We start from the raw sequence: 20,556 nt of genomic DNA on the forward strand, positions 1-20,556 counted from the left end.
AAAGTAATTTTAAACAGTGTAAAATTATTTTGCAAAAACACGTCGATTTTTTGTTTACTTATAAACAATTAGAATAACTTTTTAACCGTTACCCGTAGAAAAATTATTTTACTCACAATCGGTTAGTAATTTATGGATTTCTAACCTTTGAAGTAATCAGGAAGCGACTTATTACTTACTTTACTTTCCCAGCTAGCCGGGAAAGTACTTTCCCGGCTAGCATCTGTCACTTTTCTACCTGCAAATGTCAATGTCATTTTTGATTAAAAGATGATTTAGAAAGAATAGAATCCACTCAACATTTATTTAATTAAGAAACAACAACAACAATAACAAAAAGAAAACTATTTGGAATTATAAATATTAATAGTTACATTGGAATTATGATTACTATTAACGGTTAAAGTAAGACCGTGTTGCTCAAAATTATGAGTTTCAGAAATAGATGATGACGCCGACGTTTCTGGATTTTCTACATGAGACAACATATTAGCAATTTTTATTTGTCCATGTAATGAATTCTCCACATATCCCTCTGCTACGGTGTTGGATTTCCAACCCCCAACTTTTTCAACTGTAGGATGTCTCCACCTGTATTTGCTAATAATGTTGCTGAAGTACGTCTAAAACAATGTCCTGTAAACCTGTTAACATTTTCCAACTTTAAATAAGTTGCTATTTTTTTGGGAAAACTTCCTACAGCATTATGCCCAAAAGGCTGTCGTGTAATTTTACCAAATCTTATTTGTAAAAAAAATCTATCAGAGTCAATGTTATTACGAAGGTCACAGTATTGCTTTATTATTTTTATCCATTCCGATTTTGTAATTACAAATGTACGGGAAGAGTAGGTTTTTGTGACAGGAATCACTATTATAATTCGATTTTCTAAAATATCCAGGTCACTTATTTTCATTTTTAAAAGTTCATTGCACCTACAGGCTCCGGAAATGCCAATAATTAAAGCGACGAGAGTTCGAAACCGGTAGAAGTGCTTGCGGCACTCTCTGATTGGACTAGAATATGGTTCAGCTGTATTTTCGTTTTGCAACGAAATTGAAAATGGTTATTCATTTTTGATTTACATTTACTCTGTGTGGAGTATGAAAGGAACCATTCTCGTTGGAACTTTACCGCGCTGAGCAGATGGGACGTGAATTGAAAATTGTAGAATTCCCTCATCTTCTTAGTCTCAGCATCCGTATGGCTTGCAAATTGTAGAAGCCTCGGAGGTGTAACCAGAGAAGGTTCCCATTGTTTTCATTATGGTGGGATGTTTTATGTGCCATTAGAGTGAAAACTTAGTCTTTGCTAGCAGTTGCCGCTATGGCATCTATGCCATTTCGTTCGTTGCAATTCGGGACTGCACGCTGGGGTTTGTCTTGGTTGGATCGGGGAGAGCAGCATATGTGCCTCCTGATGAGAGACTAATAAGTTTCGAAACCGGTAGAGGTGCTTGCGGCACTCTCTGATTGGACTAGAATATGGTTCAGCTGTATTTTCGTTTTGCAACGAAATTGAAAATGGTTATTCATTTTTAATTAAAATAACTGTGCCGTTTAATATTTAACTTCAAATATCTCGAAAACTAATGACTTTATCGTTACCAATGAGGAGTATATTATTTACGTAGAAAATATTGGTGAATCTAAAAATGACACTAAAATAGTAATTCCTCCAGTGGCGTAGAATTTGAGAAGGGTCAACGATTCACTATCCCCTGTCGTACGCCTCTGGTAGTAGCTAGAAACGTTTGCTTATCATAATTTAGTAGGGTGTATAGTAGTCGCACTTTCTGCCAAGTATGAAAGGGATACGTCGAACAGTTTTAAAGTGCTGAGCAAAAATAGTTTTTAAATTTTTAGATAAAACACCCTGTAACTCAGTAAGGAACCACATTTTATTTAAGTGTTTTAAGTTAAATCTTCGTATTTTGTGCTAAGGTTTTTCCAGTTACTATATGGACAATTATTAATGAAACACCCTGTATATATCACTCAGCTTCGCATATAGGTAATATGTAGACGATTGTCAAATTCTATCCATGGTCTCTTTTGTCATGTATAGCGACTTTCAGCTTAAAGAACCCGGGAATAGAAATAAAGCTGATACAGACACTTTTAGCAAAAATTAGGTCTGGATCCCGCGTATGAAAAAAAAGTTGATTAATAGCAAGCTGAAAATTTGTTAATAGCTTAAGGGTGTCTAGTTGGATAAACTTTGACATATGGGAACACTGGAACAGGGGCAGTTTTAATTGTGGAACAGGTTAAAAATTTGGAACGGTCAGACCACGAAAACGGCACATTTATTTTGTCCGACAGAACAGACCTAAACTCTCCGAACAGAGATTAAACTCTCATGCAAAAATCAGACTGCTATTTATCACCTGTCATAATTCCTGTCATTTGACATATTCTACATGTTCCACTCATTAAAACGCCCATTTGGTGATAAATAGCAGTCTGATTTTTGCATGAGAGTTTAATCTCTGTTCGGAGAGTTTAAGTCTGTTCTGTCGGACAAACATGTGCCGTTTTCGTGGTCTGACCGTTCCAAATTTTTAACCTGTACCACAAATAAAACTGCCCTTGTTCCAGTGTTCCCATATATCAAAGTTTATCTGACTAGACACCCTTAAGCTATTAACAAATTTTCAGCTTGCTATTAATCAACTTTTTTTTCATACGCGGGATCCAGACCTATATTTAAACTTACTGTGGAGTAGTATTTAATTGACCCTAGATATATTACTGGAGAAAACAAATACGATATAATATTTGGTGGGTATTCAGTAACGTACGAAAGACTATTGTACTTTAGTCCTCGTGTTTCCTACTACCATGATGAGTTGCTATGGTGTGTTCCGGACAGAAAATATTACGAATATGACATACACATTCACAAAAAGGTGATCCTACTTGGTTTACTAACACTATTAATCTTAGTAGTTTTTATTTGGTATGCTAACAAAAGCGATGATGCAAAATTAAGATTTGATGCTTGTCTCATTGGTATCATTTTAAAAACCTTTGCCATATGCTTGCATTTAACCAGTGCACGTTTACCAAAAACTGACAGGTTAAGATACTTTGTTGGTTTATGAATCATTTTCGCGTTTTTTTGCAATACTATGGTTACCACGAAAATAACAAGTGTATTTATAGGAAGAAAACCATCACAGAAATATGATTCGATGCCAAAAATATATGGAGATAGTTTAAAAACTTATTTCTTCACCAACTCTATTAGATACTTTAAAACTGACTTTAGTGAGGGAATACCAAGAAATGAAATAATAAATAGGAAAATAGATTGGCACGATACAGTCAAATGTTTAAATATTGTTGCAAATGGGGGTTCTGCTTTGTTAACCAAGAAAAGCAATACTAAATATTTGCTGAAGATTAAAGAAATTGATGAATAATCCATATTTATTGTTTTCATTATTCACAGGGAAGTTACGTGTCTTTGATTGTGGGGAAAAGTTTTACGTTTATTAATAAATTTAATAGAATTACTCATCTTCTAGTATCAACAGGAGTAGTTCAGAAATGGAAAAGTGAAGCTTTTTCCATAAATAATGAAGGTCAAAGAGACCTTATTGTTCAGGATATTATTTTATATTCTGATATTTGGTTGGAGCTGTTCAATTTTATTGTTTATATGTGAAATATTACTCATTTAAATTATAGGTTAAGGTTTCTTCTGATGTATTATTTTTGCACATCTACCTTTTGTATCCACGCCAGATGTTAGAGCATCCTCATAACCTAAGAAGTTACTTACCTCATTTCAAACTTTACTATAATAGGTATTCTCTGTTCTTAAATTTAAAGATATTATTGAAACACTAAAAGTACTACCGAGTTGGAATCCTCAAGCGAAATTTTTAATTGTGTCGTTTAGAGCAGTCAAAAATGCCAATGCAATGGCGAATATAATTTTTACTTCACATTAGAAAGAAGACATAGTACCAATAGCTGTTTTACTAGGTAGTAGATCACTACAACTTTAACAGGTTTCAATATTTTCACAAGGTATTCCGTTAAATCTCGAAATATATATATATATATATATATATATATATATATATATATATATATATATAGATATATATAAATCAAGTGAAATAGAGAATGTGGAGAAATCCCCTTACGAACATCTCACACATCCACCATTTTGGGTTGGGAAAATTTTCTAAATAGAATCAAAGATCCAAACACCAGTTCTCAGAAATGTGTTTCGCCCTCTTCAACCTCCCTGGGCTCGTCGGTAAAGATGAGAGGTTGAATATCTTTAGACACATTCCACTCAAAAACAACATTCGAGACCAAGACATAGCAGAAGCGTAGATCTACGCCAATTCTGAAAATGACAGTCTCAAGTTTTAATTCCCTAATTACTTAAAGTAAAAAATATGTTTAAAACAAAAGATGAGAAGTTATTGTGGTTTAACGGCCACTCGTATGAAATCAATCAAGTGAAATAGAGAATGTGGAGAAATCCCCTTACGAACATCTCACACATCCACCATTTTGGGTTGGGAAAATTTTCTAAATAGAATCAAAGATCCAAACACCAGTTCTCAGAAATGTGTTTCGCCCTCTTCAACCTCCCTGGGCTCGTCGGTAAAGATGAGAGGTTGAATATCTTTAGACACATTCCACTCAAAAAATTTCCCAGCCAGAAATAGTGGATGTGTGAGTTATTCGTAAGGGGATTTTTCCACATTCTCTATTTCACTTGATTGATTTCATACGAGTGGCCGTTAAACCACAATAACTTCTCATCTTTTGTTTTAAACATATTTTTTACTTTAAGTAATTAGGGAATTAAAACTTGAGACTGTCATTTTCAGAATTGGCGTAGATCTACGCTTCTGCTATGTCTTGGTCTCGAATGTTGTTTTTGAGTGGAATGTGTCTAAAGATATTCAACCTCTCATCTTTACCGACGAGCCCAGGGAGGTTGAAGAGGGCGAAACACATTTCTGAGAACTGGTGTTTGGATCTTTGATTCTATTTAGAAAATTTTCCCAACCCAAAATGGTGGATGTGTGAGATGTTCGTAAGGGGATTTCTCCACATTCTCTATTTCACTTGATTGATTTCATACGAGTGGCCGTTAAACCACAATAACTTCTCATCTTTTGTTTTATATATATATATATATATATATATATATATATATATATATATATATATATATATATATATATCACTCTGTTTCACATATATTCAGACGATTGGCAGGAGAACATATTACAGTAGGTACTTTCAATGCACATACATAAAACAGTTAGAGTCAAATTCTATCCATGGCCTTTATTTGTCAGGTAAAATGACAGTTCGTTCAGCTTAAAGAACCCGGGAATAGAAATAAATCTGATACAGACACTAGCAAAAACATTTAAACTTAATGCTGAGTATTATTTAAGTGACCCTAGATATATTACTGGAGAAAATATATTATATTTTTAATATAAAGATATATATTTTTTATATATAGATATATATTTCTAACAATTCCTCTGCGTCCTTCGATTTTACTTATCATAATAAGTTGAAGAATCATAATATCGGTCTCCCCCTACTACGTGTCCAAAATAGGCCATCTTTCTACATTTGATATTATTAAGCAGATCGCGAGTAGCATTTGCTCTCTTAAGGACTGCCACATTTGTCATCATAGCTGTCCACGGTATTTTTAATGTACGTCTGTGCAGCCACATTTCAAAGGCATCCAAACGATTAATGGTGGCAATTTTTAATGCCCATGCTTCAACACCGTATAAGGGGACTAAGGCTGATATTAGGCCTGCATTCCTTGCAATTGACAATACAAGGAGAGACAAGATTGAGGCAAGGGACAGGGCACACAAGCGCCAGCAATTAAAAAAAGCGCCACTAGTTGTTACAAAAAGAGGGTCTGCATTTATCAATGTATTTAAGCAGACATGAAAGAAGTTCATTTCACTCTAGTAACTGTAACAAATGGATAAAGCTGTCTCAAACATTAAAAAATAAAACTATAATTGACAGTAGTCATCAAAATCTTCTCGAAATTGAAAAACAAATTTTTTATGTTGTTACGCCAAAGATTTATTTTTATTTAATTATTTTAACTTACTTTATTTTTCTGTTGCATGTGTGAAAATTTTTAGTTATTTTCGTTTGGTTACAATAAATAATTGTTCAGTTTTATTCACATTGTTTTATTTAATTAGAATTTTTTTTAAAATAGCGTATTTTTTTGGCGCCATTACCATGTGCTAGCGTGGCACTGCCCATGCCCGTTCTTAAATGAGGAAAGATACTTACTATCCGAATTTGAAAAACAGTGGGGACAAAATTTAAAATTACTTTTCCCTAATATAACAATGGGTCATTTGATAAACAAAATACTTTGATATTTTTAATGGGATCAAATTTACATAATTTATATATGTATCTATTTATACATATAAACATATAGTCCTGTCGCCAGGGGGGTACAACGGCCTCCTTTATTCAGATGGACTTACCCAAGTTTTTTTCATGTATTTTGACCCGTAGAATACGAATTTTTTGGGTAACAGTTGATCAGGATGTCGATAAGATTGTTATTGACCAAGAACTTGAGGAATTACATAACAGAGGTTTCTCACAAAACAAAACATTTTTTTTAATTTTTTGGGTCATTCTAAGTAAAAAATGTTCTAACAAGTTTTCCCGTAGGATGCTCAGTTTTCGAGATAAACGCGGTTGAACTTTCAAAAAATCGAAAAACTGCAATTTTTAAACCCGAATAACTTTTGATTAAAAAATAAAATAGCAATTCTGCTTAGCGCCTTTGAAAGTTCAAGTCAAATTATATCGGTTTTGATTATTTGCATTGCTAAAAATTTATTGTGTTATTGTTAAACAAAGCTACAAACACCTAGTGCGTGAGTGATGTTTTCTATGATTTCTCATTTAAAATCTAACGAGTAGGTAGAATAGGTACTAGTGCAATCGAGGCTATTTCTACGTAGCATGCGTTAAAATGCATGTAAAGGCACGGGAAACACTATGTGTTTATAGCTTTGTTAAACTAAAAAAAAAAAAATTTTTAGCAATGCAAATAATTAAAACCGATATAATTTGACTTAAACTTTCAAATGCGGTAAGCAGACTGGCTATTTTATTTTTTAATCAAAAGTTATTCGGGTTCAAAAATTGCAATTTTTCGATTTTTTGAAAGTTCAACCGCGGTTATCTCGAAAACTAGCCATCCTACGAAAAAAATTGTAGAAACATGTTTTGCTTAGAATGACCCAAAAAATACCAAAAAATGTTTTGTTTTGCGAGAGATCGCGGTTATGTAATTCCTCAAGTTCTTGGTCAATAACAATCTTATCGACATCCGGATCAACTGTTACCCAAAAAATTCGTATTCCACGGGCCAAAATACATGAAAAACACTTGGGTAAGTCCATCTGAATAAAGGAGGCCGTTGTACCACCCCTGGAGACAGGACTAATAAGGGTGATTCAATTTCAAATCACTTAATTTTGGACAAAAAAACTTTTGCATCTCCGATTTGTCTGAAAATTGGTAATATAGCATCTGTGGGATGTAGAAATAAAACATTTAAGGACGAATTGTCTTCTTCTTCTTCTTTTTACTTTATCGTACTATATACGTAGTATAGTATAATAGATAAAGTTATAGGATCGTGCAAAAAAATTTTTTTCAGATTTCACTTTTTTTTACGTTTTGAGTCCCCCTGAGTCTAAAAAGCAAATAAAAAAAACATGTCGGAAGTATGCACGTACGTATGTACGTAGTACGTATGTCGCCACCGCCCAGCAAAACTACCGGACCGATTTCAATGAAATTCGGTATGAGTAAGTTTAAGAGAATTTCGTCGAGAAACTAAGCTTTAAAAAAAATCTCTCAAAGGGGGGCCGAAATAGGGGGGTTATTTAGGGCCCATTTTAGCAAATTTTGACCGAAACGAATGAAATTTAACTCAAAGTTAGCTCATTGATAGGTTAATCGAAATACGAAATTTGACATTTCCAAATTCAAAATGGCGGCCAAAATGGCCGACTGCCCACCCGACACATTTCTCTACCTATCTAAAAACTTGTTTAAGATAAGTTTAATTTGAAAAAGTCGTTATATAGCCTAAAGATGGGGCTCTAAGAAGAAGATTATCGTTTTTCAGAAAAAGTTATGGGTTGCCTATATTTAAGGGGTGAAAATTTGACATAATTTTGAACTAGATTTTCTCAAAAGTGGCTCCAAGGAATTTGTTTATTTTTTGATATATTTTTGATATACTATCGGTAAATTGAATGACATTAGTCAGATTTCTTAACTCCCCATAGGAGGGGAGTTATGAATTTTTTATTAAAAAATATTCAAGTGCCCGTAACTTCCTTTGTAATAGAAACTAAAATTTGAAATTTTGCAGACTTATATGGTACTTTATTATCTATTATTATAAAAACTTTTACCCAAAATATGGCTTCCGGTTAAACCGGAAATGAAAAAAAATCTTAATTTTTTTAGATACGCCCTTAGTATAAAAGTATACTTTACGGATTTTGAAAGAACGCAAAATTACCTTTCCAATAACATAAAACTCGTTGCTGTAGCTCTCAAACTCGAAAAGTTACAGTAAATAGAAATTTTGCTATAATCTTTTGTGTGTCCTCTCTCACGCGATGATAGCAGAGCATTATTATAGGGCAGTCAATCAGGGTATTTGGCTCCGAATTCCATCCTACTACATCGATGTACTTGATATTTTCACAGAAAGTAGGGAATTGCTCAAGAAACAAAATCTACCCTATATACTATGGCGCTTTTTATCTTGGGGCGGTTCCCACCCCTTCAAGGGGGTGGAAAATTTGTTGGTCAAAATAAGCACGAAAGTGGCTAGAGAACCTATTTCTAAGCAAAAACTGGTCTATACTTTTTTTTGAGAACTCAATACTTTTTGAGTTATGCGTAGTTGAAAATTGGCCATTTTCATTGAAAAATGACACCTTTTCGAGCGGTTTTTTGTTAATACCTTAAAAACTATGTATCGAACTAAAAACACTATATCAAACATTTTTTAGATTATAAATAGCAAAGGGATTCGTTCCTTCGTAAATGTTCTATTTATAATACAAAAAGAGATATGGTAGGAGAAAAGAGTTTGTTTTTTGGTGTATGCTCAAATTGGTGTATTCAACTTGAAATAACAGAGGAACGGTAGGTTTTAGGTGTATAATGCTACCAACGCCTTTTGTAGTGTTTGAAAAGGCCTTTAAAACGAGCACCGTTAAATGTCGGTTACATTCAAACTAAGCGAGATATGGTGCAAAAAAAATATATGACTAATATGTACTTTAAGGAAAAATGAGAAGTACATACATTTAACACCTCATCCACCAGAATTTAAATGCATTGTTTTTCTTCTGCAATACCTTTTAATACAGTGTTATTTCCACGTTCAAAAAGTTGAACGGGTTTAAAATGGGTTTTTGTAAAAAAATGTGATCAAATTAAAGAATGCATTTTTAAATTTTCTTAAAAATCTTGCTTTTTCTCCATGTAATTCGAAAATAAAAATGTTCCACCCCCGAGAAGTGGTGGGAACCGCCCCCATGATAAAAGCTACATAGGATAGACATTGAATTAGGAGATTGGGCTACTCCCAAAATTTCATTAAAATCCATGCAGTAGGATAGAATTCGGAGGTAATATCTTGTTCTTAATCTCGCGCATTGACTGGCGTAATAGAAATAGAATGAAATGCAAATATTGTAAACTATTAATTTCTCAGAAAAATGAACTAATTTGAAATGAAAGTATGACTATAATATTCTATTGATTTATGCAATAATCCATACATCTATAGTGTGTCCTCGAAATATGGCATCGAACATTTTCTCAAATGCAGGAATTAATGATACGTAGAACCATAAAATATTTTCAAGTATACAAGGTGTTTCTAAAATATCAAATAACGAATAACTTTGTTATTTTTATAGAATGCCAGTATCTAGTACGATAACGATAATAGATCGGTACGATAAAGTTCTCGGGCGGCCCTTCCGTCCAGCGTTTTCTTTCTCCAAATGTTATTTTAAGCGATTTTACAGTGATTTGGTAATTGGTATTTATTTAAACAAATTTGCATTTTCTATCGTAAATTATCAATGGAAAACATAATACTTTATTAGAAGGGACTCAAAAATGTCATTATATGGCATTATAACAAGTTATTTTGATTCAAGACAAGGTTTTTGTTCAAATTTTATAGTGTAGAAAACGTTAAAATGCCGTTTTTTACATTTTCCTCCATTCACAAAATACATAATAATCGATTTGGCTGAAACTTTGTCCACAGATAGCCAAAACATAGAAATTTAAGTGGTTAAAAGGAATTGAATTATATTACAAAACCAAAGAAGTTACATGCAATATAGACGTCAATCATTGTCAAAAATATAGGCGTCTACTGTAAGTACAATCAACTCGGAAAATATCGACGTCACGACAAAAATTGTTGAAAAGAAATTGTAACAATTATTGTAAACACTATTTATTTGGAACAATTTCATCTAACAATAAAACACTGAAACCTTTGTTTTCTATACTTCCACAAAATTTATTACAACTAAGTGACTACAGCTGTTTCGGCAGAGTGTCTTTCTCAAGTGATATAGTTTACAATGTGTTTGCCTTTTTAAGTCTTTAACTGAAGAGGTTGAGGAGTGGGGAGCTGTTTGTCTCGAGTTGGTCATTCATAATTATATCTGCCGCCAAAGCAGGAACAATTTCAGTTTCTACCATTTTTGACGAAAAGTTAAAAATAGCGGAGATATTGAGCAAAAACGGTTCTCCTTTAAAATCAAGATGGCGGCTAACATAACGGAGGAATTCATTCGCGATTTTAAATTTGGGCTACTATTGACCCCCTAAAGATTAGAAAAATAAAATTCAAATCCTTCTAACTGCTTAAAGTTCTATGTTTTGGCTTATCTGTGTAAATCGATTATGATGTATTTTGGGAATGGAAGAAACTGTAAAAACGGTATTTTAACGTTTTCTACACTATACAATTTGATCAAAAACTTGTTTTGAATCAAAATAACTTGTTATAATGCCATATAATGAAATTTTTGAGTCCCTTCTATTAAAATATTATTTTTTCCATTGATACTTTACGTTAGAATATGCAAATTTGTTTAAATAAACACCAAATCACTGTAAAATTGCATAAAATAACATTTTGAGAAACAAAAGAAGAAGACTTTTTGACCTTAAATATCTTATTTTTACGTCCCACAGAAGCTATACACCAAGTTTCAGAAAAATCGGAGATCCAAAAGTTTTGGCCTGAGTGATTTGACATGGAATGTACCATAATAATATATGAGGCCCTTAGAACACTAGGGGTGTAAGTGATAAGTTTTGAGAAAACTTTGTTCAAAGATCTAGGCAAATTTAAAAATCTAGGTAGGTACTACCTAACATGTTTTTAATGCCATGTCATTTTTGATCATGGTATTGTTAGTTTATGTAGAAAATTTGAAGCCACTGTGTTTTTTAAGTGTTTGGGAGTCCATTTTGTATTTAACCCAATTTCCTAAAAATTGTCACTTACACCCCTGGTGTTATATCTAGGGGCCTCATATAGAGTATTTAATACCCTATAAATTATTATATTTTTGTATGATGCGTAGAATTTTAGAAACATTTTGTAAAAGGTATATCAAAAGGTGTTGATAAGTATATCAAAAATTTAAATTTTTTGGAAATTTTGATCAAAATTTTTTTTCTCAAAATAAGAAATAAATTGTCTTTCAAATAGTATTAGGATTCCCTATTAGTGGATTAAATGTAATTTTTACTTACGGTAAAAATCTAACCAGATAGAACTTTTTATAATTATTGCATTAAGAAATGTATAATGCAAAATTAGTTTTTTTTAATACCTACGAAAATAAATAAATTATATTTTAGAAAAAAACTGACATTGAAAAATTTAGAAAACATTAGATATACACAAAAAACCATGTATATACAGATTTTTTTAAAATTAAATCTACAGTTTATTTAATTTTTTATTTATAACGCGCGAGTCGCCCTCTCCCAAGTGAAAATTTTCAGGATTTCAAATCCGATTATATTCAAAAATATGTCTAGTCTGTGGTCTATGAGAACCACCCTGTATACATGTTTCTTTCAATTAGCTCGTATCCTAAAAAACAATCCTCAACTTCTTATCACTTTTGGAAATTTTATTTTGTAGATTTAATTAATAAAAATATATATACGTTATAAAAATATATTTGGTAAATAACTATTTTTAGCTTAAGGTAATGATGTCATGATGTCAAATTCCTTACAATTAGTGATCCAACTACAACTAGTTATAAATTATTAAACAGCAGTTATATTGAGTTTATTTATACACATTTCAGATAAAGGATTCGATTGTAGATAGTACACTATTTTAGGAGAGATTTCCACTAGTTTGTCGGGCACGCACTTCAGTTTATTATGATCCAGTCTCACCCATTCGATGGTCTTCAGAGAACCCAGACTGTTTTCACTTATTTCGCCAATTTCGTTTCTGTGCAAAAACAACCAACCCAGCGTTTCAGGCCCATTAAAAGCACCATCTTCAATTTTATGGATGGTGTTGTCGTTTAACATAATATTCGTCAGAATGGTAATATTTCGCACTATATGCTCTCCATGTATGTTTTGCAATATCTTGTTGGGAATGACAGATATATAATTTCTCTCCAAGTTAATATTTCCCACTTTGGGACTAGATTTAAACCAATTATTAGAAAGAGATGTAATTTTGTTTTCGTTGAGGGACAGCACTATTAAGTTAGGCATGTTGTCGAAAGCATTTGGATGAATGATTTCTATGCTGTTATTCATCAGATTTAGCTCTGTAAGTGGTAGATCAGCAAACACACCTTCGCGAATCATTCGAATGTTGTTATTTCTTATTTTAAGCAGATAAAGCATTGAAAGATTTCTAAAAGCTCCAGGTTCGATGTCCGTAATGTTGTTTTCCTCCAAAATGACGTCTATGAGCTTCGGCAAACTGTTTATAGCGTTTCTTTTTATAACAGGAATATTTTGGTTGATGATCTGGATGTAGGATACCTTTATTAAATCTTCTGTGGGCTCGAAACATCCTGTTATTTCCTTGATGTCTTTAGCACCTTTCAGAGTAACATTTACGTTGTTAAAGGTAATGTCACTGCAGGGGTACACTGTATAAACACAAAACAAGAAGACAACACTTTGGAAAAACATTGTGTGTATAAACTGAGAATACTGATTTTAATTTTCACATGATGATCGGGTTTATCAAAGATCAAAGGTCACAAATGAAATAATTAATAATGGATCTTGACACAGAGTAGTCTTTTAATTTTTTATGAATGCCGTGTATTAATACTTGCGAATGCTATATCAATGTGATATACGAATGTGATAACATAGGCGCCAGCACAGGGGCGTAGCCAGGGCCGTCTTAACCATACACGGCGCCGGGGTGCAAGACTCATCTTTGCGCCCCCTTTTGTCAGAAGATTATATAGGTTTATAGGTACGCTAAAATTAAAACTAATTATGTTGGCTTTCTTTATTTATACAGGGTGGGCCAAAGAACACAGTCCACCTCGATATTTGGCAGTTGTTATTAGATTTTAAGGAAATGCCGAGAGAGGTCGATTTTTATTTTTAAATTACAATTTTTTGATATAGATTTCATACTAGTGACGTCATCCATCTGGGCGTGATGACGTAATCGATGATTTTTTAAATGGGAATAATAGGGGTCGTGGGTGGTAGCTCATTTGAAAGGATGTTCAATTCTCTATTTAGAAATATAAACATTAATATCATTAATTATACATGGTGGACAAAAAAATAATTTTTGAATTAAATTAATTGGCAGAAAAAGAAGAATCTACGTAATTTATTTAACTCAAAATACATTTTATTGCTGCAGAAAGTAGAAAAACATGTTTATTTGGCAAATAAACATTGCTTTTCGCTTAAATTAAATCTTCAAACTGCTAAGAGGTAGGTGGGACGCTGTTTTTGATTTCATTTAAGCGAAAAGAAATGTTTATTTGTGAAATAAACATTTTTTTCTATTTTCTGACAGCAGTACAATGTATTTTAAGTTAAATAAATACATACATTCTTCTTTTTGCCTTTGCGTCAATTAATTTAATTCAAAAATTATTTTTTTGGCAACCCTGTATAAATAGTGATATTAATGTTTACATTACTGAATAGGGAATTGAACATCCTTTCAAATGAGGTACGCACGACCCCTATTCCCATTTAAAAAATGATCGATTACGTCATCACGCTCAGATGAATGACGTCACCAGTATGAAATATATGCTAAAAAATTGCAATATAAAAATAAAAATCGAAATGTTTCTCCATTTCCTTAAAATCTAATAACTACTGCCAAATATCGAGGTGGACTGGTTTCTTTGGCCCACCTTGTATATTAAAAAATATGGTTCCTATTTTTATTTGCTTTTCTCTACTTTGTTAAAGCCAATTATTTTTGATCAATTTAAGTTTAAAAAAAGACCTTTCTCCTTCAGCTATTGTTACTGGAAAGGTTAAATATTATCCTTAGGCATGTAGAAATATTTTGGAAAACGGAGAGTAAATTATTTTATTGATAGAATATATTATAGCTTAAAATATCGAGTGGAGTTGTGTCTATATTTTTAAAAAATATTGGTAACAATTTTATTCTAACTCATGGAATAGATCTTCATAAGCTCTATCAGATCTGTTACCAAGCGCTGGTTTTTTTTTGTAAATTTACACATTGTGTTGTTTTTTAAGTGTTCTTCGGAGTTTCTCCAACTCAATATACTTTCCATGAAAGAAAAATTATAATTATGTTCCCTCAACATTTCAAATCTTTCACTTACTTTTGCGATGGCAATGTCCAATATATAATAATAGAAGTCGACTTTAAAACTTTGTTTAGGCAGCGTTTAGACACAGCGATAAATCACAGCAATTTATAGATATCAATCGAGTTGTTTCAATTTATCATTGTAATTCAAATTATCATCGGATTTGTAATTGGACTGGAGTTGGTATCGGATTGCATCAATTTATTGTAACGATCGAGTTGTTTCAGTTTATAATCAATCGCAACAATTTATCGCAGCGTCTAAACAGCTTAAAAATAATCAATAAATCGCAGCAATTTATCGTCACAATAAATTGCTGCGATTTATCGCGGCGATTCGGATACACTGATAATTTTTACAAGTTTGTGATTCATTGTCACTCCACATTCAATATTGGTCAAAATAGTGTACGCGTCACCTTTTTAAAATTATTGCCGGAATAATCTAAATGGGTTTCAAATTTCATTTCTATATCGTAGGTGTAGTAAGCCTTAATAGCATTTGTGAAAAATACCGAAAGTGCACTTGTATGTTTTTTTATTTGTAGTTTTTTTAAGGGCAAAAAGCGCAAGTTTGAGCCTAGCAAGTGTTCAGATTGCGCCCCTTGGACTTGGCGCCCGGGTGCCTTGCACCCCTTGCACCCCCGGGTTAAGACGGCCCTGGGCGTAGCTACCGTCGTATCAACCATATAAATTATACGGAGCCCCAACATACAGGGGACTTCAACATGTCGAAACAAAAATTAAATTTATAAAAATTGAAAAAATTATTCCACATTATTTCACTATTTACTCCTGTCGCCATGGGGGGTACAACGGCCTCCTCTATTCAGATGGACTTACCCAAGTTTTTTATGTATTTTAACCCTTAGAACATGAATTTTTTGGGTAACAGTTGATCCGGATGTCGATAAGATTGGTATAAACAAAGACTTGAGGAATTACATAACAGCGATTTTTCGCAAAACAAAACATTTTTTTTTTTTTGTATTATTTGGGTCATTCTAAGCAAAGAAGTTTTTTCGTAGGATGCATAGTTTTCGAGATAAACACGGTTGAACTTTCAAAAAAATCGAAAAATTGCTATTTTTTAACCCGAATAACTTTTGATTAAACAATAAAATAGCAATTCTGCTTACCGCATTTGAAAGTTCAAGTCAAATTCTATCGGTTTTGATTATCTACATTGCTAAGAATTATTTTTTTATTGTTAAAGAAAGCTATAAACACATAGTGCTTGAGTGATGTTTTCAATGCATTTCTCATTTAAAATCGAACGAGTAGGCCATCCTACAAACAGGCGATTTCTACGTAGCATACGTTAAAACGCATGCTTTGGCACGGAATATGGGCAATAATATGGGCTTTGTTTATAGCTTTGTTTGACAAAAAAAATTTTTTTCCGCAATGCAAATAATGAAAACCGGTATAATTTGATTTAAACTTTCAAATGCGTTAAGCAGAATTGCTATTTTATTTTTTAATCAAGTTATTCGGGTTCAAAAATTGCAATTTTTTGATTTTTTGAAAGTTTAACTGCGTCTGTCTCGAAAAATATGTATCCTACGAAAAAACTTGTAAAAATATTTTTTTCTTAGAATGACCCAAAAAATACAAAAAAAAATGTTTTTCACCTACCTCTACCGAAAGTATACTTTTCCGGACCTGATTGTAGGGAGCAAAGTTGTACTTTTCCTCCCTATGGAGGAAGAGTACGAGTGACGTCATGGTATTTCATTCATGAAATATAACTTATTGACGCCCTGTACAATATCTATTTTCTATTACGTAAGTATCTATACATTTTAACGTTTATTTATAAAAGACCCTGTATTTTGCAGAATGGTAAAAAACAGTAAATGGTTTTTTTGATTTAACAATGTTTACAATAATAGTTGACAGTTATATTGTACCTACTTGTTAGTTTTAGTTCTAATAAATTTTGTTGGTTAGTTACATAAATAAATTAAGTAAAAATGAAAAAATTACTTGTTATTTGAGGAAGGTGGAAAAACCATATGTATAACATGGGAGTAAAGTGCCTTTTCCTCCCTTGAATGATTACTAAAGTAAACTTCATTCACTTTTCTCCCTTGTTATACAAATAGCTATTTGATTTGCGAAAAATTGCTGTTATGTAATTCCTTAAGTTCTTTGTTTATAACAATCTTTTCGACATCTGGATCAACTGTTACCCAAAAAAATCGTGATATACGGGTCAAAATACATAAAAAAACGGGTAAGTCCATCTGAATAAAGGAGGCCGTTGTACCCCTCCTGGTAACAGGACTAATTCAGTCGTATGGTCCTGCAAAAACAATAGAAAACGAGACTGATAACAAAAATACCAAAGAAGGGAGATCTGAGCAACTGTAAAAAGTGGCGTGCAATAACACTATTAAACGCTACATCCAAGTTGTTAACAAACATTTTGCACCAAAGAATGAAAGAAGAATTTAGCAAGAAACTGAGGAGTAACCAAGCAAGTTTTTGTGCTAAACACTCCGATATAGATCACATATGCACCTTAAGGATGATCCTCTAAAATGCTAATAAATGACAACAAGGTATAGATGTAAATTTTATCGACTTTGAAAAGGCTTTCGACCGAGTTAATAGGGAACAAATGTGGAAAATTTTAAGACAGCTTGGACTACCAACAAAAATTATTAACCTGATCAAACTGTTTTATGACGGGTACAAAGATAGACTGGAACACGAGGGAGTGAGCACAGAAGAAATAGCTATTGAAAGCGGTGTTAAGCAATATTGTATCTCCTACTTCATTCCTAATCTTGGTAGACTGAATTTTGGGGAAAGCAACAGATGATCTGACAGGCATTAGATGTAACCTCTTTATTCAGCTTGAAGATCTTGAATTTTCTGACGACGTCTGCCTGTAAACAGAACACAGAATTCACATGCAGACAAAAATCGATAAGCTAACATAGTACTCCGACATGATTGATCTCCAGATAAATGCAGAGAAGACAAAGATCTTAAAAAATGATAATCCGCAAATTAACAAAATAAAAATAAAAGGTAAAAAAATTGAAGAAGTAGGAAAAGTCACTTATTTGGGAATAAGTAATCATGGAAAGAAAAGTAGGATGCACAAAAGAAACACAAGCAAGAACAACGAAGGCACAATTCGCCTTCAATGCGTTAAATAAAATCTGGAAAACAAGTGAAATATCAGAAGCAACAAAAATCAATGAATTTAATACTTGTGTAAAAACCATATTACTCTACGGAGAAGAAACTTGGAAGCACCACGAAAGCACAACAAAGAGGCTACAGACTTCTATAAATAGGTCCTTAAAAAAGATCCTAAAACTTGACTGGCCTACTAAAATAACGAATGTAGAACTACAGAAAAGAACAAAACAAACCAGTATAATAAAAACAATTAGGCAGAAGAAATGGAAATGTATCGGCCATAGGTTAAAAGATCCTAGTAACATCACAAGACAAACACTCGAAAATTAACCTGAAACAAGAAAGAGGGGAAGACCAGATAATACCTGGAAGAAAACAGTAACCAGAGAACACAACAGAATGGCTTAAAATGGGGGGAAGTGAAAAACAAAGCAAAAACAGTGCGCCCAATAGGAGTGATAGTCACGTTTTGGACTTTGTGGATCCGAAACTTTGCACTGTCGGATCAACAAAGTGCAAATCTTGACTCATCAATAAAAAGAATATTAGCCCAGTCGTCAATATCCCAATCTAAATGTCCTGGTGCAAATATTAAACGGTGTGCTATACGGTGTGCATTGGTTAACAGTGGAGCAGTAGCAGGCATTCTGGCTCTGATTCCAAATTCCTTTAATCTATTTCTAACCGAATTGGCACTTTACGAACCGAACATTACGGGCCACGGGCTGTGGAAAGATCATTTTGCAGTTGTCTAGTTGTAACATGATGTATACTTACGGTGACCATATGTACTTATTTAAGTAGGACAGTACTTATTTTTAAATATTGTCCTAATGTACTTTAAAACCTTTCTAAGGACACGCGAATGTACTTATTTTTTCTAAAAAATGAATATTTTTATCTTTTACTACTTTTAAACAAATTTCTTTGTATACTGTTCCAGGTATTGCAACTTTTGTTTTGATGGTTTCCAATATTTCGATTCTTTTGTTGACTCTTCTCATGACTTCGTTGTTTGTTACAGGCTCTGTCCATGCTATCTTCAGGTACCTTTACCCACAATTCAAATGCTTCCAACTTTTTAGTAGTCGACGCGTTAATTGACCATGCTTCTATCCCGTTAAAGCAGAGTCGAGAAATATAACACCTTGCCAACCTAACTCTCAAGTCTTAATTATTTCAGTTCTCTTGCACAAACTACCTTTCTCATTTTATTGAAGTTGGTTCTTGCCTTCCCTATTCGAACTTTGATTTCTTTGGAGTAATCGTTTGTGTGATTAATTATTGTGCCAAGATAGTTGTAGTTTTCAACTTGTTCTAAAGTTTTACCTTTAATTATCAGGCTTTTATCATTATTTTGGGTTTTTGATATCCTCATAAATTTAGTTTTCTTGATGTTTATTGATATTCCATATTGTTCTCCATACTCAACTATCTTGTTCATTATCTTTTGGAGGTCTTGGAGGGTGTCCGCTATTATGATAGTGTCGTCCGCGTATCTTGTTAATCTTGTTTTGTTGTTGTTAATAATTGGCGTTTAATTTAGGTACCTTTATTCCTGCTGTTTCTCCCTCATGAACTTTTTTCATAATTTCTTCAGAGTATGCATTTAATAGTAGTAGTGACAATATACACCCCTGTCGCACTCCTCTTTTAATTTCGAACTCTTCTGATGTGTGTTCGTTAATGCGTATGTGTGCCTGCTGTTTATAATATAGATTTGTTATAATTCATTGTATTGTAACTGTTTTGCTTTTGAGGACGTCCATTAGCTCTTTGTGGCGGACTTTATCGAAAGCCTTGTTGTAATCTATGAAACAGACGTACATATCCTGGTTCACATCCAAGCATCTCTGGATTAGTAGTGTAAATCCAAAGTGGGTTTCTTCAATATCCATATCAAGTGTTTGGTAAATGCGTTTATGAATGATCTTTAAAAACATTTTAAGTATGTGAGACATTAGGCTTATGGTGCGGTGGTGGTACACAAAACTTCACCGCACAAGTGAAACATTTTTACACAAAATGTGTAACCTACCTAGAAAACTGGAGTACAAATTTTCATGAATTTAAACTATTCAAAAGCATAGATCTAAAGCGGGCTCCACACTCTCGGCGAAGTTACTTCGCCAAAGTTGACCGAAGTCCGAAGTACCCTCTCTACACACCCGTTCTACTTCGCGAGGAAGTGTGATACCGACAAAGAGCGGTGCGATACCAACAAAGATCCCTTTGACCAGACCGACAGAGAATGAAAGTAGAACGAAGTGAGGCAAAGTTACACAAGGTGGCCGTCTACACTCTCGTACTTGTTGAACCTCGATCGACTTCGGCGAAAGTGTGGAGCTCGCATAAGAAGTGAAATAACATGGAACGATGTTTGTTATTCTCTCGAAGCTTTTAAATTGTATACCAAGGCAACCATGTGAAACGAAGATCAACTCTTTG

The 20,556-nt window shown here is 33.1% G+C and overlaps 1 protein-coding gene across 1 annotated transcript; it reads right to left on the reverse strand.

The window, feature by feature from the left end:
- Positions 1-12,301: 12,301 nt before the first annotated feature.
- LOC114340594 (chondroadherin) lies at positions 12,302-13,444 on the reverse strand. Its single transcript, XM_028291360.2, has one exon. It carries the CDS (start codon positions 13,305-13,307, stop codon positions 12,411-12,413), a length of 897 nt encoding a protein of 298 aa, XP_028147161.1. The 5' UTR covers positions 13,308-13,444; the 3' UTR covers positions 12,302-12,410.
- Between the last annotated feature and the right edge of the window lie 7,112 nt (positions 13,445-20,556).

This window comes from Diabrotica virgifera, chromosome 5, assembly GCF_917563875.1.
Source record: "Diabrotica virgifera virgifera chromosome 5, PGI_DIABVI_V3a".
Classification (NCBI taxonomy): domain Eukaryota; kingdom Metazoa; phylum Arthropoda; class Insecta; order Coleoptera; family Chrysomelidae; genus Diabrotica; species Diabrotica virgifera.

Bases quoted from the DNA above. Each gene is read 5' to 3' on its own strand.
- LOC114340594 (XM_028291360.2), bottom strand. From the start codon at position 13,307: ATGTTTTTCCAAAGTGTTGTCTTCTTGTTTTGTGTTTATACAGTGTAC.